Raw genomic sequence first — 21616 nt, forward strand, 5'->3', positions numbered from 1 at the left:
CTTCTTTCTTTCTTTCTTTCCTTCTTTCCGATGGAGTTTTGCTCTTGTTGCCCAGGTTGGAGTGCAATCTCGGCTCACTGCAACCTCCGCCTCCTGGGTTCAAGCGATTCTCCTGCCTCAGCCTCCCGAATAGCTGGGATTACAGGCGCGCGCCACCACGCCCGGCTAATTTTGTATTTTTAGTAGACAGGGTTTCACCATGTTGGCTAGGCTGGTCTCCAACTCTGATCTTACGTGATCCGCCCGCCTCGGCCTCCCGAAGTCCTGGGATTACAGGCGTGCGCCCGGCCCACGTGGGTTATTTCTGAGGCGGCTTTGATGGACCACAGTACACACCTATGACCCCAGGGCAGGTGTCAAGGTGCTGGCGCTGGGGTCGGCTGAGAAGGGCTGCGGGGACACGGGGGATGCCCGGTCGCCCTCGGCCGCAGACGTCAGCCCTTTCCAGGAACGCGCGGGCCCGCACCCCCCGCGCGCGGCTGCCGATTGGCTGGGATGGCGCCGGGCGTGACGTCAGGGCCCGCCCCACCGCCCTCCGGCCCCGCCCCTTGGGGTGGCCTGGCAGTTTGGTCTGGAGCAGCTGAAACCGGTTTGAGCGTAGCCGCTTCCTGCCGCTCGGCGCCGCGGCAGGCCGCCTGGGGGAGCGCTGGCGAGGCGCGTACGGCGGGCGCACGGTACCTCTGCCTGTGGTCCTCGCTCTCGGGCGGGGCGGCGGCGACGCGGACCTGCGGACTAGCGAACCCGGCAGGTGAGGCGGCGAGCCGGGTGCGGGGGCCGGGCGGCCGCTCACGTGGCGGGCCGAGCTGTCAGGGCGTCCCGGGACGCGGCGGGGCTGGGGGCGTCGGGGCCAAGGCGCAGGCGGGGTCCTCGGGCCGGGCACTGCCAGCGGGGGAACGGCGGTCGGGCGTTCGCTGCGCTAAACCGGTGGCTGGGACGCACTCGACTTTTATTGTTCACTGCCGCGCTTCCGCTAGGCTGCCTGGGGCTTAGTTCCCTTCTAAAAAATACGTGGAGCATTTGAGGCGTAGCAGGGTAAGTGGAGCATAGGACCACCGCAAATATGCAGAGTACTGAGTCCGGGAACAAAGACACCAGAAATGCAGGTGAGGTCCTCTGGGGACATCCCCTGCCCCACAGCGGCCCCCTGGCTCACCGCCGCTCTCTGTCCCTAAGTTACTCATCGTGTTTTGACAACTGCTTATTTTCTGAAATTGCCTGGACACGTAGTCTAGGACATGCTTGTATAATTCAGTTATTCCAAGAAACCAAAGTGCCTTTCCTAGGAAAAGATTCCAGGAATAGTCATGAGTGCCCTCGATACAATTTTTTAGGTCGGCTGCCCCTTCTCTCCAAAGCTCTACTTTTCCCAAAGCTCTTCAGACTGCCTTGCTGAGGTAGGAGAGAGAGCCTCAATCACTTAAGTGTCTTATCAGCCCTCTACCCAGACTCCACTGGCCCGCTGGAAAAGAAATCGGGCATGAATTGTAGAGGATCTTCCACCTTAAGGCAGCTGTTAGTCTTAGTCTGATGTAGACCTGCATAGAGGAAACTGATGGAACCGAGCAGGATGTTTGAACCCGATGTTTTTTCTTCACACTCTTCTGTCGCCTCCCCCCATTTCTGCACAGCTCTCACCCACTACTCTACCCCGTCATGCTTCCCCTTGCTACGTTTCTGACGAGTTGTGACTTAACTAAGAAATAAACACAAGGTATTAGTCCTTTTTTTTTTTTTCCTCAAAATTCCTAATGTCATGGATACAAATAACACCAAGCAAACAAGAAAACTGCACATGGTGCAATCCATTCCTGATTTAAGAACTAGGAAGAACCAAGAGCTAGAGAAAACCAGTATTCTAGACAACATTTAAATCTGCATAATAATGACATGGGAAAGCTGGACTCTGAGAAATAATGACCACAAAAGAAAACTCATCGTAGCAAAGTGAGTAAAATTTGATACGTACATAAAGTACGTCGATGAATCGAATCTTTATGTATGAGTTAAAACAGGAAAAAAATGTATGAAACATACACATGAGAATAATATCACGATAAAATGAATGGAAAACATTTGGGAAAATGTTACTGCATTGTTTAGAAAGTTGATCAAGGAATTAACTTGGCTTAATTAAACCTATTCCAGAAACACTTTTTTAATAAAGACCCATTAATGTCTTAACATGTTTGATTAAGATATTGGCTTCAAGTATACGGGAATCAGAATGACAGTCACAACTTATCAGAAATGTAGCAAGGGTTGTAGTGATCCTTCACCAAGATGAGCGAAAATTAACTCAGGGAAAGGTAGGCATTTTATATATTACTTTATTTAGCTAGTTAGGAGGATCAAAGCTGCCAAGGCCTAGGAAAGGGCAAGGATAATTGGAAACAGCTTTTTTCCTTGAAAAAATTCAAAGGAAAACAGAGATATTCCTTTTAGCCAGCAAAACACTTTAGCTAAAAATATCTGACTTCAATTTAGCTCTAAAGTAAATGTCCCTGTACCTTGGTTTACTTCATACCCCTTTTGTTTCCCAGGCTGGTAAATCAGTAGTGTCACGTGTGGGGAAAGTTTGAGGAAAAGAACAGAGTAAAATTTATTTTGTCAGGTAGTGTGAACTCTGAAATTTTTAAAAATGTAGATTACCATGTCATATTTTGCTAATTGCTTGAGTCTTTTAAAAAGGGTTATTTAAATACTACTCAGAATCTCAGATGAGAATGCTGTTTAGTCTTTCTCTTCAAAGATTACAAAATAGATGTTATGGTTTCAAAAACCAAAAAGCAGAGGCCTATCTCAGAAAGTGTAGTCTATATGTGAGGTAATAGGTGAGTTGGTTACATTCTCTGGTCAGCTCATGTGCATACAATGACTAACATTTTTCATCTTACTCTTGTTTTTATGTATATCCAGAACTGACCTTCCCTTTCCAAGTTGGGATTTTTTTTTCCTTGTTTAGAAGAAGATGTATGGGTGGGTGCATACATTTTTTGTTCCACAACACAGTCGTTTCTTTTACTTGGTCACTGCTGTTTTGGTGGTAACTGGATGCCAAAATTGTATACTTCAACACAGCACCAGACTTTTGGCCTCTGTCCATAATCAAGTAAATTGCATTTGGAACAGCTCCCAAGGCTTTTATTTGGTATGGTATCAAATTTGGAGAGGGAGGGCGTTCAGGGTGGAAATCAAATCAGATTGCTTGACTTTGGTAAATCAAGTGGAAGATGATGCTTTGTTGACTTTTGGAGAGGTTTTCTGGGAGGTGTTTTTGTGCTTGTGTATATAGCTTTGTATAGTACACTTACTGCAGCTGTTTACTGCTAAGTTACTGTAGTCACTCTTCTAAACAACTTTGAGAATAAGACTCAGTTTTTATAATCAGTTCATTTCCCTTTTATTAAATTTACTTAAGTTTTCCATTTGCCTTAATGCAGTAGAAATCTAGAGATAATTTTGTACTAGCTGTTGATTTTGGTGCATAGGAATAATATCTGATTTCCATTCGGTTGATTAAAATAGTTAGTTAAAATTAGTCAACAAATAGCAAAATACCAACTATTTAATCATGTATATGAGGTTGTCCTTAGTTGAGAACCGCAACAGTAAACACCAAATGAAAGCGCACCTTATAGGTTAAGATTGAAGTTGGTCATTCAGCCGTTTTGATGGGTGATGGACTATTTGCTCTCTTAAATGTAATTCAGTAACTTAAATGTCAGGCCTTTTTTTTTTTTTTTTTTTTTTTTTTTTAAATCGAGACAGAGTCTCACTCCATCACCCAGGCAGGAGTACAGTGGCACAATCTCAGCTCACTGCAACCTCTGCCTTCTGGGTTCAAGTGATTCTCATGCCTCAGCCTCCCAAAGTGCTGGGATTATAGGCGTGAGTCACCATGCCTGGCCACCATGTTTACTCTTAGATGCAGAAGATAGTATAAGAAATTATTAGAGGCCGGGCGCGGTGGCTCAAGCCTGTAATCCCAGCACTTTGGGAGGCCGAGGCGGGTGGATCACGAGGTCAGGAGATGGAGACCATCCTGGCTAACATGGTGAAACCCCGTCTCTACTAAAAATACAAAAAACTAGCCGGGCGTGGTGGCGGGCGCCTGTAGTCCAGCTGCTCGGAGGCTGAGGCAGGAGAATGGCGTGAACCTGGGAGGCGGAGCTTGCAGTGAGCCGAGATCGCGCCACTGCACTCCAGCCTGGGTGACACAGCGCGAGACTCCGTCTCAAAAAAAAAAAAAAAAAAAAAAGAAATTATTTTGATGAAGGGAAGTCTTTTCTTTTCTTTTCTTTTCTTTTCTTTTCTTTCTTTTTTTTTTTTGAGATGGCGTCTCCCTCTGTTGCAGAGTGCAGTGGCGCAGTGGCGTGATCTCGGTTCACCACAATCTCTGCCTCCCGGGTTCAAGTGATTCTTCTGCCTCAGCTTACCGAGTAGCTGGGACTGTAGGCACGTGCTACCATGCCCAGCTAATTTTTGTATTTTTAGTAGAGATGGGGTTTCACTGTGTTGGCCAGGCTGGTCTTGAATTCCTGACCTCATGATCCGCCCGCCCGGGCCTCCCAAAGTGCTGAGATTATAAGGAATGAAGCCACCACGCCCGGCCTTTTTTGTTTCTTTCTTTTTTTTTTTTTTTTGAGACAGAGTCTCGCTGTGTTGCCCAGGTTGGAGTGCAGTAGCGCGAATTTTGCTCACCGCAACCTCTGCCTCCCAGGTTCAAGCGATTCTTCCACCTCAACCTCCTGCGTAGCTGGGATTATGGGTGCCCACGACCATGCCCAGCTAATTTTTGTATTTTTAGTAGAGACAGGGTTTCACCATGTTGGCCAGGCTGGTCGACCTTAGGTGACCCACCCGCCTTGGCTTCCCAAAGTGCTGGGATTACAGGCATGAGCCACTGTGCCTGACCAAAGGGAAGGTTTTCACTAGTGTAGTATTGTGTGTTCTAACCAAAATGGTAGAGTTGCCAGATAGGGAATTTCGTATCCAAATATGACATGACTCCACACTAGTGGTCTTGCGCTCTGTGAGATGAATATTTGACAATGTACATTTATAAATATATATATATATATATATATCAGTGTTACATTTTATAATTGATGTAAATGTGATGATACATAGTTTATAGCTAACATGGAGCCTGGACTCTTGGCCCACATCTCAACCTGAGCCCATTGATGTTTGGAGCTGGACAATTAATTATTTGTGGAGGGCTGTTCTGTGTATTGTATGGTGTTCAGCAGCACTCTTTGGCCTTTACCCGCTAGATGCTAGGAGTGCCACTCCCAGTTGTGACAACCAGAAATGCCTCCTGACATTACCAGATAATCCCCTGGAGGGCAGAATTGCCTTTGGTGAGAACTGCTGGTATAAATCTATCTACCTTGACTGGGAAGTGTGGTTAATTTTGCGTAGCAGTGTTCATTAAATGACTCGGGGGGAGGGGAGGGAGCAAAGCAGAACTGGAAAAGTGACTATGAAAGGTAGCTAGGCAAGGTACTTTAGAATTGTTTTGTAAGGTAATATATAAATGCAAATGAAATTTAAGCTGGTAGTGTTCATGATGCAGAATAAAGATGTGATTGGAATTCTTGTAGGAACATTGGTGGGTTGGGGGCAAAGGTTTTTTTGGGGGGTGTTGGAGAAGTTATGTAGAATATGGTGTGTCTTTGGATGGAGTATGTTTTCTGTCCACTTAAATTAAGTAAGTATCTCAAAGTATATTATATGTATGTGTGTATTAATCTATTTTTTATATTCCTTTAGGTATTTAAGTTAGTGGATGGGAAACAGATTCCTTTGACAAGGAAGAAATGAAAAAATTAGCGATAGTTGTTTTTCTTCTCTACCACAGTATTACCCGGGTCAGGAAAGATAGGGTTGAATTCAGAACAGCTGCTTATCAGAAGAGACAGTATGTAGCAAGAGAATCTTGACAACTTAAAAAATAACAAGTTTGGATACTTTGTTTTACAATGTGTATTTCAGGCGTGCATTCTGTCTTGTTTTCTTTTTGGGCATACATTCTTAAAGAATAGCTTTGTAGCACTAGGCTTCAAACTTGCTAGATACTTCCCAAGTAATTGAGTCACTGTATATATAAGGACTCTGAAATTAATCTTTTTTTTTTTTTATGCTCATAATTGAGATTCATTTTCATTTTTTGCTTTAATAAAAAAAAGCTTTATTCAGACTGTGTTTTGTTTTTTTGAAACAGGGTCTTGCTCTGTCACTCAGACTAGAGTACAGTGGCACAATCACAGCTCACTACAGCCTCAACCTCCTGTGCTAAAGTGATCCTGCCACCTCAGTGTCAATCTGTAGCTGGAAGTACAGGCGTGTTCCCCATGCCCGGCTAATGTGCGTGTGTGTGTATATGTATATGTGTGTGTGTGTGTGTGTGTGTGTATGTGTGTATATATATATATTTTTTTTGTAGTTATAGGACCTCACTGTGTTTCCCAGATTGGTCTCAAACTCCTGAGCTCAAGTCATCCTCCTGCCTCAGCCTCCTTAAGTGTTTGTATTACAGGCATGAGGCACTGTGCCTGGTTTATTTTTTGCTTTTTCACTTGTTTCTTCCCCCTACTCCCACCCTGCACTAAAGTTACTTTAAAACAAACAAACAAACAAAACCCCACCATAAAACTGCAAAGACATTAAATATTGCTTTTAAAAATATAAATGGTTGAAATTGTTTCTTGATGGTGGCTATCTAATGCTAATATTTTTATACTGTAAGTTACTTTTTTTTTTTTCTAGCACAACATCATAAAAGAAATCCATCAGAATGACACCTTCTCAGGTTGCCTTTGAAATAAGAGGAACTCTTTTACCAGGTATTTTAAAAGTTTTACTTTAAAACAATTAAAATTAAATTAGCATGTTTCTTATCTGGATTACCTTAAATATGGAGTTGCTATTAGAGTGCACCTGATTTTTTAGATGAAAATATCTGTAGGTCCTGCCTGATATCAGAAATGTACTTGGAGCATAGTAAGCACACCAAAAACCTCCTCAAACACTGTCTTGTTCTCATGTTTTCCCAAAAAAGCTGTGAATTTATACTTAACTTTGCACAGGACAGAGATGGTTGGGCTGTGGTTTCTAGGCAGCATTAAAATGAAGGAAACTTTGCTAGTGCAAGAAGTTGGTAGGCCAGGCGCAATGGCTCATGCCTGTAATCCCAGCACTTTGGGAGGCCAAGGTGGGCAGATCACTTGAGGTCAGGAATTCAAGACCAGCCTGGCCAACATGGTGAAACCCCGTCTCTACTAAAAATACAAAAATCATCTGGACGTGGTGGCACGTGCCTGTAATCCCAGCTACTTGGGAGGCTGAGGCAGGAGAATTGCTTGAACCCAGTAGGCAGAGGTTGCAGTGACCTGAGATCATGCCATTGCACTCCAGCCTGGGTGACAGCCAGACTCTGTCTCAAAAAAAAAAAAAAAAAAAAGAAAGAAAGAAAGAAAGAATAAGTTGGTGAAACAATTGGCTGGGATAACCTTGTTCCTATGTGTGAATATGTTTTTAGCCTCATTGTATTTTTTGCAGTCCCTTAAAGTGCTGTGAGATAATTTTAGTGTAAGATAGCATGTCAAAGCCGTATCACACCTGGGCTCTCATAAAACTGAGGTACCTCTCAGTTTTACGTACTCTGGCTATACAGGCCTTTCAGTTCCTTAAATGTGCTGCATTCCTTCCTCCTTTCTATCCTCTTTTAGGACTTTCTCAAATGCTGTTTCCTCTGCCTAGATCTTTGCCCACTCTCATACTCCCCCTGTTCCTTCTCTCCCCTGTCCCCACTGCTAGCCTCCAGATTCCACTAGGTTAGGGCCAGCCTCCTGATTCCACTAGGTTCTGGCCCTATTTTATAGCATCTCTTGGATATTTTCTAGAATTATTTGAGTGACAGATTGTAAACTCTGTTGAAAACGTGACTTTTTTTTTTTGAGACGGAGTCTTGCTCTGCGCCCAGCCTAGAGTGCAGTGGCACGATCTCAGCTCACTGCTATCTCCGCCTCCTGTGTTTAAGCAATTCTCCTGCCTCAGCCTCCTGAGTAGCTGGGATTACAGGTACCTATCATGGCGCCCGGCTAATTTTTGTATTTTTAGTGGAGACAGGGTTTCACTGTCTTGTCCAGGCTGGTCTGGAACTCCTGACCTCGTGATCCACCCGCCTGGGCCTCCCAAAGTGCTGGATTACAGGTGGGAGCCACTGTGCCCAGCCTTTTTTTTTTTGAGATGGAGTCTCACTTTATTGCCCAGGCTGGAGTGCAGTGACGTGATCTCGGCTCACTGCAACCTCGGCCTGCCGGGTTTAAGCAATTCTCCTGCTTCAGACTCCTGAGTAGCTGCGATTACAGGCACCCACCACTACACCCAGCTAATTTTTTTTTTTTTAGACAGAGTCTTGCTCTGTTGCCCGGGCTGGAGTGCAGTGGCACGATCTCAGCTCACTGCAGCCTCGGCCTCCCGGGTTCAAGCGATTCTTCTGCCTTAGCCTCCCGAGTAGCTGGGATTACAGGTGCCTGCCACCACACCCAGCTAATTTTTGTATTTTTAGTAGAGATAGGGCTTCACCATGTTGGCCAGGCTGGTCTTGAACTTCTGACCTAGTGATCCGCCAACTTTGGCCTCCCAAAGTGCTGGGATTATAGGCATGAGCCACCACACCCGGCCTGTGCCTGCTAATTTTTTATTTTCAGTAGAGACAAGGTTTTACCATGTTGGCCAGGCTGGTCTTGAACTCCTGACCTAAAGTGATCCGCCAGCTTTGGCCTCCCGAAGTGCTGGGATTATAGGCGTGAGCCACCGCACCCGGCCTGTACCCGGCTAATTTTTTATTTTCAGTAGAGACAAGGTTTCACCATGTTGGCCAGGCTGATCTTGAACTCCTGACCTAAAGTGACCTGCCCACCTTAGCCTCCCAAAGTGCTGGCATTATAGGCATCAGCAAATCACACCTGGCGTTTTTGTATTTTTAGTAGAGACAGGGTTTCGCTATGTTGGCCAGGCTGTTCTCGAACTTCTGGCTTTAAGTGATCTCCCTGCCTTGGCCTCCCAAAGTGCTGGGATTACAGGCATGGGCCACTGTGCCTGGCCCACATGTATTTAGAGCCCTGAAATCTGAATGACTGTCACACTTGGAATTTTAGTTAAGTTTTAGGCAGTCCAAGCTAACAAAATGCTCATGCAGGTGGCTAAAGCTGAGTACAATTCTAGTCTTACTAGAGCGGTGCCTCAAGCTTGGAATCCCAGCTGTTCTCAGAATGTGGAGGAGTCTGTCTTGAGCCAAATTGGCAGTTGGACTCAGTTCATTATCTTTTTCTTTATGAATTTTAATTGTATTCAGAATGTGTTGATATTTAAGTCAGAGACTTCTACGTACTTTTATCCAAGTGTGTTCTGCTAAATATATAAAATTTAGCAAGAAGAGGTGGTAGCTATATGTTGGCTTTTAAAGTCTATTGATAAGTGTTCAAAAGAAATGATAGTCATTACTTTAGTTAAGAAGTACTAGATTTTGGCCAGGTGGGGTGGCTCATGCCTGTAATCCCAGCACTTTGGAAGGCCAAGGCAGGCAGATCACCTGAGGTCAGGAGTTCAAGACCAACCTAGCTAACATGGTGATCCCATCTTTATTAAAAATACAAAAATTACACAGTCGTGATGGTGTGTACCTGTAATCCCAGCTACTAGGGAGGCTGAGGCAGGAGAATTGCTTGGACCCGGGAAGTGGAGGTTGCAGTGAGCCCAGATCATGCCACTGCACTCCAGCCCGGGCAACAGAGCAAAACTCCATCTCCAAAAACCAAAAAAGAAGTACTAGATTTTCCAACTATGTAAGTCTTTGTTTTGATGGGTTTTTAATTACATTTCTGCTCTCTCATTGAAGTTTTGTTTTTGTTGTTTTTGAGATGGAGTCTTGCTCTGTTGCCCAGGGTGGAGTGTAGTGGTGCGATCTCGGCTCACTGCAACCTCTGCCTCCTGGGTTCAAGTGAATTCTCCTGCCTCAGCCTCCCGAGTAGCTGGGATTACAGACACCTGCCCCCACACGCCCACCTCAGCCTCCCAGAGTGCTGGGATTACAGGTGTGAGCCACCACGCCTGGCCTTGATAATGTTCTTGATGTGAAACTTATTAATAGCTACTGTTTGACTTTCTAGAAAATATTAATGACCCTTTAGAGTACTGATAGACATATAGTGTTTGCCTGTTAAAATTGGAAGCTGTCTTGAAAGCAGAGACTGTGGTTTTATCCCATGTGTATTCTTGGATGCTTGTTACTGGCTCAATGAGTAGTTGAACAGATGAAGAAAACATCCGTATGCCTTCCGCCTTTTCTCTGGCTTTGGTTCTAGAAGGGTGAGTCGAGTTAATAGGCAGGTGTTAGTGAGTGGTAGGTACCTGGGCCCAAACCTATATCTAGTGAGGCTCCTTCATCTCTGCTAAAGGAGGCAGCACATCTGGTTGAACTAATGCAAACTTCCCTACTTGTCCCACTATGACTGATTGTTCTGTTTCTCTGTGACTGATTGTTCTGTTTCTTTAGGAGAAGTTTTTGCAATATGTGGAAGCTGTGATGCTTTGGGAAACTGGAATCCTCAAAATGCTGTGGCTCTTCTTCCAGAGAATGACACAGGTGAAAGGTGAGTATGGAAATGTGAGGTTACAGAATAACTGTGACATTAACCTTAGGATTTTAGGGGCTTTTAAGATATCTTGGTATTTTTTCTTTTAGTTTTAATTTTTATCATCGTTACCACGTTGCATAGTTTTATGAGTGAAATAATTTTACAAAATGTGTGTGGTAAAAACAGGTTCCGTTCTTACCGGTAATCCCCGCCTCTCAACCACTTTCATTTCTTTTTTTTGTAATTTATTTTTTATTTTTACAACTCAGGATAATTGAATACACTTTTACTTCTTGACTGGTTCTTTAGGTACTTACCACCATAATTAGTTAGACAGGGTCTCGCTCTGTCACCCAGGCTGGAGTAGAGTGGTGTGATCCTAGTTCAGTGCAGCCTTGAACTCTTGGGCTGAAGCCATCCTTGCACCTCAGCCTCCTGAGTAGCTGTGACTATAGTCACCCATCACCATGCCTAGTTAATTGTGGGTTTTTTTGTGTGTTTTATTTTTGGTGTGGAGATGGCATTTTTTGTTTGTTTTTTGGGGTTTTTTTTTTTTTTTTTGGCGCAAAGGTGGTGTCTGGCTATGTTGCCCAGGCTGATCTGAAATTCCTGGACCTGAGATCCTCCCACCTTGCTTTCTTATTTAAAGAAACATTTTGAGGCATTATCATTTGTCTTGTCAATATATATTCTTTTCTTTTTTTTCATTTTTTCTGATTTATTTTTTTAATTGTCAGTACATATTCTTAATAAGAGATCTAATTTTTGTATTTGCTTATAAAAGTATTTCCTTGAAGTATTAGTGTTAAAAGGAGCTGAGAGTGGAACACATACTTAGATATCTTAGCTAAAATAAAGAAATGTATTCACTAGTGGCATTGAATCCATCAGTAAACTTAGTATGGGCCCAGCGGATGGAGAAAGGTAAATCTAGGTGTCAGCCACTCTTCTGCAGTTAAGTGTGAGCTCAGGCAACTGATGTCTGTAGGCCTCAGTTACCTCATCTACACAGTAAAGGCGTTAGCATAAATGAGTGGATGTCAGCAGAGGTGGCACTTACCCCACTGTGGATAGTTGGAAGTGTTATAGGTTTTCCTAAATAGCGTACAAGTATATCCAGTGCCAGATTAGGTGATTGCTAAGGCTCTATTTTCCTGTAGAGCAGCATGACTTAAAATGTGGCCTGTGCACCAGTAGCAGTCCAAAAGACTTTAAAAAAAGTCAATCCATGATGTGAGAAATACAAAAATTGAGAGCAAGCATTTAGAAATGGGTATAGCAGTTTGACTCCATGCATGTCACTGTGGGCACATCTCATTGAACTGGGTATGTAGATGAGAATATTGGTCACCAAACAGGTTGAGTAAAGGAAACAAAAACTGCTGGTCATTGACAGCAAATAGTTTGAGGAGCACTGGTGGTAAAGCAGAGGAAAATAACAAAGGAAGGTAAAACAACAGTAATGGAAGCTAAGGGAAAGAAAATTAAAAAACACAGAACTCCCTTTTTTCTAGTTTGTCACTAGTATCACACATTTTCTCAGCCAATTCTCAGCTCTTCTTATAAGAGTTCTATTGGTAAATTGTATTATTTCAGTAGTATATATTCTTTACTAGTCTTTCAAAGACTAGTATTTCCTTCAAGTGGCTGTTTTTTCTTTGATTTTCTGATCAGCCACTCTGGTCTGAAGTGAAACCTCTTATCTTTCTGAACTTGTCTCTAAAACACACCCTTGCCTGTCCTAAGTCAGTTTCAGCCAACTTGGTCAAAAAGTTATGAACAGGATAAGACACTTAACAACTTTAAGAGGACCAGTTGTTCATATGTTGTGCATGTACAGTGAAATAGAGCTGATTCACAGGTGGCAGATAAACAGTGTTTTACAGGGAGAAGGGAGTAGATGACACAGGAATCCATGTGCCTTTAGACAATATTCATGAGTTTTAGAATTGTGTTTCTTTGGAATTTTAATATACTCTACATCTAAGTCTGCTGTGCCCCTCTCTTTCAGGGAGCGTCTTAAGCTTTCTCTTACCAGCTCTCCCTACCCACAGGCTCATAGCAGCTAGAGCTTTCCTGGAATTTTTTTCTACTTAGAGATAACTTGAAGGTCATGGTATCATTTCCTAATACTGCTGAAGATGTGGGTCACTTGTGGTTTCATTTGCCCTCCTTGTAGATTTTATGGTATTTTGGGAAAAGATATAAGGGCAATTCAGAATTAGGCAGTTGCACTAAACTACTACATGACTATCCGTCTTTCCTGGTTTTGATTTAATTTCATCAGATAATTTTGTCTTCACCAAACAGTGCTGATTCTTTCTTTGAATTTTTTGTTGTTGTTGTTGTTGTTGTTGTTGTTGTTTTTGAGACAGAGTCTTGCTCTGTCGCCCAGGCTGGAGTGCAGTGGCGCGATCTTGGCTCACTGCAAGCTCCGCTCCCGGGTTCACGCCATTCTCCTGCCTCAGCCTCCCGAGTGGCTGGGACTACAGGCGCCCGCCACCATGCCCGGCTAATTTTTTTTGTATTTTTTTAATAGAGACGGGGTTTCACCGTGTTAGCCAGGATGGTCTCGATCTCCTGACCTCGTTATCTACCCACCTCAGCCTCCCAAAGTGCTGGGATTACAGGCTTGAGCCACTGTGCCCAGCCTTTTAAAAAAATTTTTAGACAGGGTCTCACTCTGTCACACAGGCTGGAGTGCAGTGGCGTGATTTCAGTTCACTCTAACCTCAAACTCCTGGGCTCCAGTGATCTTCCTGCCTCAGCCTCCAGTGATCTTCCTGCCTCAGCTAGATGCACACCATCATGCCCAGCTAATTAAAATTTTTTTTATAGAGATGAGGTTTCACTATGTTGAGACCCAGGCTGTTCCTGAACTCCTGGGCTCAAGCTTCCCTCCTGCCTTGGCCTCCCAACGTTCTGGGTGTAAGCCTGGGTTCTGGTTCATTCTTAAATTTGCCACGTTTGCTTAGACAAGTGGAGTAAAAAGACTCGCTGCTTTGCCTTCTTTATCTCTTATTTTCATTTAGTGGTTCTTTACCAGGGATCACATTAGAATCACTTGGGAGGACTTGAAAAAAAATACACATACCTAGATCCTGGAGATTGAGAAATAATGGCTGAGAGAGTGGCTGCAGCACAGTTTTCAAAGCTTATTACTAATTCTACTCTGCACATCTGGGGCTAGTTTCACATGCTCCAACTGTTTTATAGATGAGGTAGTACTGGGAATTTGCCCCCCCCTTTTTTTTTTCCTTTTGGGGTAGCAGAAATGGCAACTTTCTATTCTGAATTGAAAGAGTCTGCCTGGAAACCTCTGTTGAAAAGAATTCTGAGGCTTGTTGGGGAAAATTAGGGAACATGTGCCAAGCATTTGCTATTTTTTTTTGTTTTTGTTTTGAGATGGAGTCTCACTCTGTCGCCCAGGCTGGAGTGCAGTGGTGTGATCTGGGCTCACTGCAACCTCGGCCTCACGGGTTCAAGCGATTCTCCTGCCTCAGCCTCCTGAGTAGCTGGGATTATAGGCGCATGCCACCACACCCGGCGAATTTTTGTATTTTTAGTAGAGATGTGGTTTCATCATGTTGGTCAGGCTGGTCTTGAACTCCCAACCTTGTGATCCGCCCACCTCAGCCTCCTAAAGTGCTGGGTTACAGTTGTGAGCCACCATGCCTGGCAGCATTTGCTATTCTTGCTTTAAAGCAGTGATATTTATTTATTTATTTATTTATTTATTTATTTTTTATTGTACTTTAAGTTCTAGGGTACATGTGCACAATGTGCAGGTTTGTTACATATGTATACATGTGCCATGTTGGTTTCTTTAAAGCAGTGATTTTTAAAAATGTACATACCTTAATTAAAAAATACTTTATTGCTAAAAACTGATACAATCATTTGAGCCTTTAGTGAATTGCAATCTTTTTGCTGGTAGAGAGTTTTGTCTCGATGTTGATGGCTGCTAACTGATCAGAGTCGTGGTTGCTGAAGGTTGAAGGACAGTGTCAATTTCTTAAAATAAGACAATGGGCTGGGCGCGGTGGCTCACGCCTGTAATCCCAGCACTTTGGGAGGCCCAGGCGGGCGCATCATGAGGTCAGGAGATCGAGACCATCCTGGCTAACATGGTGAAACCCTGTCTCTACTAAAAATACAAAAAATTAGCCGGGCATGGTGGCGGGCGCCTGTAGTCCCAACTACTCAGGAGGCTGAGGCAGGAGAATGGCGTGAACCCGGGAGCTGGAGCTTGCAGTGAGCCGAGATTATGGCACTGCACCCCAGCCTGGGTGACAGAACGAGACTCCATCTCAAAAAAAAAAAAAAAAAAAATGAGGTTTACCACATTGATTAACTGTTCCTTTCATTGAAAGATTTTTCTGTAGCATGTAATCACCGTAACAGATATAATAATAACAAAAAAGTTTGAAACATGAGATTTGCCAAACTGTAACATAGACACGAAGTAAGCACATGTTGTTGGGAAAATGGCACTGATAGACTTGCTGGACTCAGGTTTGCCACAAACCTTCAATTTGTAAAAAACACAGTATCTGTGAAGTATAATAAAGTGCAAATACAGTGAGCTATATCTGTATTTAATTTAGGAGCTAAGATTGTATCAGAGTGAGGACAATGCCCTAAAACCTGTCTTAGCAGAACCAGGTAGGGTTAAACTACTCATACTGAATTAAGGTTTGGTTAATGGTCTATGACAGGGATTCTCAAAGTGTTCATAAAAGTTACCTGGAGGTGGCCGGGCATGGTGGCTCACGCCTGTAATCCCAGCACTTTGGGAGGCTGAGGCGGGCGGATCATGAGGTCAGGAGATTGAAACCATCCTGGCTAATGCAGTGAAACCCCATCTCTACTAAAAATACAAAAACAAAATTAGCCAGGCATAGTGGCGGGTGCCCGTAGTCCCAGCTACTGGGGAGGCTGAGGCAGGAGAACAGCATGAACCCGGGAGGCGGAGCTTGCAGTGAACCGAGATCGCGCCACTGCACTCCAGTCTCGGAGACAGAGCGAGACTCATCTCAAAAAAAAAAAATAAAAAAATAAAGTTACCTGGAGGCTTGTTAAAATACAGATTACTGGGCCCCCACCCCCAGAGTTCCTAATTTAGTAGGTCTGAGTGGGGCCTGAGAATTTGCATTTCTAAGACGCTCCCAGCTGCTAATGATGATCTGGGACCATGCTTTGGATACCACTGGTTTATTATTTGAAGCTAAAAATGAGTTACAGTAATGAATTGTAGTGAATTCTTGACCTTAAGGCAGCTGTTGAGTCAAATCTTTAGTTTCTGTTAGAATAACATAGTTCAGAGAAAGACATTGGCCTGAAACAAGGTACAGGTTCTGACTGCTTGTCTAAGGAATAGCCAGAGCCTGGGTAGAACAGTTTAGAATAAGGGATAGTCAAGAACAGGAGTGTAATTCATGTTTATCTCTCATTTGTAACACAAAATCTGTGACCCAAAGTCTCTTATCAGCCATGTAACATCCCTCACTAAATGGGAAGTCAGAGAAGATTCTGACTGTGGCTTCCACTTTTGTATGACTTGAATTTTCTGTTTGGAAACTTATCCTGGCTCTTTATATGGCTGGTTCCTTCTCATCATGTAGATCGCAGCTCAGACAGCGCTTCCTCATTAAAACCTTCCTTCCTTTTAAAAGCCTCCTCCAAAACTTCCTTGTATCTATCTTTTTTGGTTATTTTTCTATCTACCCACACAGCAAAGGAAGCTCTTTGAAGATGAGGCTGTTTCTGCAATATATACTCCTGTGTTCCCATTGCCTGCTACAGAGTAGGCCTGTAAAATTTTGTGTAGGAATAAATGAATGATATTGGTCACATGTTTTATTTGAGGGTTTTTGTGAATTAAGAAGTCTTTATGCACTGTAGTTTGATATTGATGCTGCTGCTTTTAATTTTCTTTCTTCACAGCATGTTATGGAAAGCAACCATTGTACTCAGTAGAGGAGTATCAGTTCAGTATCGCTACTTCAAAGGGTACTTTCTAGAACCAAAGGTATGTTTGCTTTATCTAGTTTCCAATTTCTTTAGCACTTCCTTCAAAAGCAACTCACTTAAGTTTGAAAACGTTCAAATTAAAATGCATTTGCTTTGGTCAAATAAGGAATAGAACTCTTGATTAATAAAATTTACCAAAACCAAGGAAGTAGCCACTTCAGAGGCAGATGATGTCTGCTATGGAATTTTAAAAAGACGTAGTAAGTATGTTCTGCAATATTCTTATGAAATTGGTTTTAATGTGTTCTCTATAAGTGTACATTTTCAGTAACTTTTGTAAACTAGTTAGGGACCACTTGCAGAGGTTTTACTTTTGGTTTTGTTTTTTAATCCTTGTGTGGTGTAAATACATTTAGAGAAGTATATAGCCTGTTTTAAGTGAGTAATTAAAAAAATTATTTCACAGCAGCCATCTCTTAGTGGCTGTATTAACTCTGATCAAAATTTAATTGATTCTTTTTAGATTTTTTCAAAGATGTTATTGATAGACCCCTATCTTTTCTGGAGGCCTTTGGGATTATCTATTCTAAATCTGCCTGTTCACAATTCATTATTTTGGGATTGCTTTCATATTCAGAAAAGAAAAAAAAGTTAATCCTTTTCCATTTATTCTAAAGATACTTATTTGCTGAAAGGATTCTTTTCCTTCAGATTTTTACCTTTGACACCCTTGGGCTGCATATGAACAAGGGTTTAGGCAGGGGTCTAGGAAACAAATCATGGATTAGATCTTGTTAAAAAATGTATTTCCTTTGGGAGTCATTAAGTGTTTTTGTTACATGTGAAAAATGCAAGCAGCCACTGTTACCTCGTTCTCTTAGCCACCATTATACAAAGAAAAGAGAAAAAAATGACAAACCCACTTTAGCTGTCTTTTGCACCTATTACGTTTCTTATTCCAAGAATATTTTGTGAATACCCAGTAATTGAACTTAAATTACATTGTGGTTGATCATTGTGTTGGCTTTTCTTGACAATGGTTTCACTTTAACTTAAGAAAAGGGCATCTCATTGATTTGGCATGGGGTTATGCATCATGGTAAAGTTCTTTAGTATAACTTAAGCAATTATGTGTAAATACGTAGGTCATAGACACAGCAGGCTTACCTGAGGATCCTGGTGTATGAAATTTAGCTTTGTAATATGTGAAAGCAACTAAATTTTACTTAGAAAGGGGAGTATGGACGAGAAAGATGATAATGAGTTATTTGGGCATAGTTTTCTAAAGTAAGACTATTGTCAACACAGGTCAAATTAAGCCAACCTAAGTATTTATCCTCTTCATTGAAAATGTAACCAAAAGCAGCAGATCAGTCCAAAATACCTTTTGAAAAAATTGGCAAGAAGTCTGCTTAACAGTAAAAACAAGTTTTTCCCCTTGTAATACTTGCAAAAGTTTACAGTATGTGTTGGTGAGTGTGTTTCTTTAAGTAGGTGCTCTGTATCGTGTACACATGTACCGTGTGATGCAGGGGCTGCCACGGTAAGTATGTTTTTCATGGAATCGAGTAAATAGCTACATAAAATCCCATGCATATGGCTACAGTTTTTTTCTCCACATGCCAGCTTAATGTGACACTTTAAAAAAGTCGGTGGCGCTTTTTAAATAAAGCATTTTTAATAGAAGTATTATGAAACTTTGTCTAGTTGTACATTGTCAAATAATAGAAATAATGTGCAAGGCAGTTTAAATTGTGAAATGATGTAAATTATTGGAATACATAATGTTACGAATATAAAAAATGATAGGAAAATAAATAACGAAAGCATTAAAAAGCTGAAATGGGAGAAAGGTTAATGTTACTGGGTCGAAAGTTTTAGGAGGTAATCTACCCAGGCAGTTTTGGAACTAAAGCTAAAAGTTTTGCGATTATGGACAAGCCAGTTGACCTTTAGGCTTTAGCCTCCTCATCTATAAAACAAAAGGTTTGAACTATAGATTTTTAGATCCTTTCATTGCAAAATTTTATTGAGTAAATGAAATTTTATCATTCATATTTTTCTCCCATGCATTGCTTTTTCTGGCATATTCCTTTTAGTTTAGAAGAGTCCTGAAATCCTTTTTCTTACTTTTTCACAGCTACATATTCTCTTTGTGAATTAGGATAAGGTGTTAATATGTTACATTTTAAAATAATTTTGCAGATGACAAAACAAAATACTATCTTATTTGAACATAGCACACAAAAGTAGTGAGTATTCCTGGAATGAAAACATTGGTATGAATCTGCAGATAGTCCTGATGTCACATCTTCACCAAAGATACTTTTTGAATTAACATGTAATTTCAACATTTTTTTTTTCCATGTCAACCCCTCTTTGCTTGTGGGTAGAATTAGGGATGTTTCCTCATAGTGAAATGTTAGCCAGTTTATCATTATATCCTTTGAAATTTTTCCTTCATTTTTGTAGAAATACATCTTTCTTTTTCAGCACGTGTCTATGTTTCTGACTTTCATAGTTGCTAACATTCACTTAGATTCATTACAAACTGTCTTATTTTGACCTCTATCTCCCTTGAGTTTTAAGTCCTTTAACAAGATAATCAGTCACCTGCGATAGATAATTGTTTATTTTCAGAACAGTCTAGTTTGTCATTTTGTACAATAGTTTATTAGTATCTAAAATTCTTCTGAATGGTAAATACTGTCAGCTGTTAACTTGAGATTTGAACATTCTCAGAGAGTCTGTTGGCCTAGCTTCCTTTGCTTTACTCATGCCTAGATGACTATTTCTTTTACTGGTTGTACTAAAAATAGAGAATTTTTTTTTTCTTTTTTTTTTTGAGATGGACTCTTGCTGTGTCGCCCAGGCCGAAGTGCAATGGCGCGATCTCGGCTCACTGCAACCTCCGCCTTCTGGGTTCAAGTGATTCTTCTGGCTCAGCCTCTGGAAGAATCAATCTTGGGAGGCTCAGCCTCCCAATCTGTAGCTGGGATTACAGGCATGCAACCACCATGCCTGGCTAATTTTTGTATTGTTTTAGTAGAGACAGGGTTTCGCCATGTTAGCCAGGCTGGTCTCGAACTCCTGACCTCAGGTGATCCACCTGCTTCAGCCTCCCGGAGTGCTGGGATTACTAAAGGCAGGAGCCACCACACGCAGCGTTGATTCCTCAGACCCCCCCCTTTACATTCAGTTTGTTTTCAAAGTTATGGAAGGATAACAATCAGTAAAAGTTTTAAAAATTTGTGATATATGCAAGCAGTGATATTACATGGCTAGCTAATAATTTTGTTTGGTGATTTGTTAAAAAACAAACTTCCAATCTACATATTGGATAGTCTTATTTATTTCTCTCAGTGCTTGGTATAACTGAGTGATGTCAGTAACTGTTTAAGAAAACAATCATGAAGACTTATTCTTGTGGGAAGAAATTTTTTAAAATATTTTTGTTAATATGCATGTTTGGAAACATTTCTGCAGTCATCTGACATTATGTATACTAAATTGTGGAATAACTCTGCCAGTACTGTTAATGGAATATTGTCTTAGATTGACATCATTACTTTTTTCTCCAAAGATCTCTCTCCCATGTTACTCCAAAAAGCTTAAAATTTTGGCAGACTTTGTCAGAATGTTTTCTTTCAGAACTGTTTTCTTGTCGTAGATCTTGAAGAATAAGTTATTACAGATAATATATTAGAAAGTATTGCATGTACAATGAGACCAGGATTAAAAAATAAATAAATAAAAGGATTGCATGTTTTGGAGTTATCGCTGAGATTCTGAATTTCCCAATGCTCAGTTGTTAGTTTTTATTTATTTATTTTTTTGAAGTGGAGTTTTACTTTTGTTGCCCAGGCCGGAGTACAGTGGTGTGATCTCGGCTCATTGCAAACCACCTCCTGGGTTCAAGTGAGTCTCCTGCCTTAGCCCTCCGAGTAGCTGGGATTACAGGCATCACTGCCCAGCTAATTTTTGTATTTTTAGTAGAGACAGGGTTTCTCCATATTGGTCAGGCTGTTCTTTAACTCCAGACCTCAGGTGAGCCACCCGCTTTGACCTCCCAAAGTGCTAGGATTAGAGGAATGAGCCACCACGCCCGGCCTGTTAATTTTTTTTAAGGAAGTAAAGCTGAAAATTTAAGATTGCCTTCTAAAGTTTAATAAAGTAGGTTTAACAACTTTGGAAATTCAGTGTATTTTAAAACTAGGTTCTTTTTTTTCTATATTGTAACAGTTTACCAACCAATGTGTGTTTGTAGTCTGAATGATGATAGACATAATTCTGTCATCTGTTTACCTGGCCCTTTGGACTGTTCTTCAAATATGGTATTCTATTCAAGTCTAGGTAGTTTTATGCAGTCGGGTAGTGGGTAGATGAGAGTGGAGTTGTTAAAATTGCTACTAAAATATGTTCCCTATCAAATTTAATCCAAAGGACTGTTCTTACCTGATTAAAGATACTGCTGTCAACAGTCTATAAAGTTCCCCTGACATCTGAATTAAAGCAAACTCTCTGCTATGCCAACTGTATCTCTTTTTGACATTTAATATTATATTCATAGCACCCTTTTCTTTTTCTTTCTCTTTTTCTTTTTTGAGACACAGTCTCGCTCTATCGCCCAGGCTGGAGTGCGGTGGCGCGATCTCAGCTCACTGCAGCCTCCGCCTCCCAGATTCATGGGATTTTCCTGCCTTGGCCGCCCAAGTACCTAGGATTACAGGCATGTGCCACCATGCCCGGCTAATTTTTATATTTTTAGTAGAGATGGGGTTTCACCATGTTGGCCAGGCTGGTCTCGAACTCCTGACCTCAAGTGATCTGCCTGCCTCGGCCTCCCAAAGTGCTGGGATTACAGGCATGAGCCACCACGCCTGGCCTATATTTGCAACTTTTGAGGTTTAGAAAGTTTGATGTCTAAAAAACACATTTAAAAAATGTTTCAGGAAAAATGTTATAGTAAACATCATCTAGAATTAAATTGATTTTAG

The 21616-nt window shown here is 41.7% G+C and overlaps 1 protein-coding gene across 4 annotated transcripts in view; it reads left to right on the forward strand.

Annotated features, from left to right (window-relative positions):
• Nucleotides 1-488: 488 nt before the first annotated feature.
• Nucleotides 489-21616, forward strand: part of GPCPD1 (glycerophosphocholine phosphodiesterase 1) — a 65947-nt gene continuing 44819 nt past the window's right edge. For 2 of the 4 annotated variants that reach the window (XM_005568399.5, XM_074004819.1), the window contains exons 1-4: nucleotides 564-748; nucleotides 6772-6848; nucleotides 10565-10661; nucleotides 16593-16677. In XM_005568399.5, the coding sequence (XP_005568456.1) occupies nucleotides 6800-6848; nucleotides 10565-10661; nucleotides 16593-16677 (231 nt within the window). In that variant the 5' untranslated portion in view covers nucleotides 564-748; nucleotides 6772-6799. Of the gene's footprint in view, nucleotides 749-6771; nucleotides 6849-10564; nucleotides 10662-16592; nucleotides 16678-21616 lie in introns of all 4 variants that reach the window. The other 2 variants (XM_045362538.3, XM_074004820.1) reach the window with 2 other exon arrangements.

This window comes from Macaca fascicularis, chromosome 10 (assembly GCF_037993035.2).
Source record: "Macaca fascicularis isolate 582-1 chromosome 10, T2T-MFA8v1.1".
Taxonomy (NCBI): Eukaryota; Metazoa; Chordata; class Mammalia; order Primates; family Cercopithecidae; genus Macaca; species Macaca fascicularis.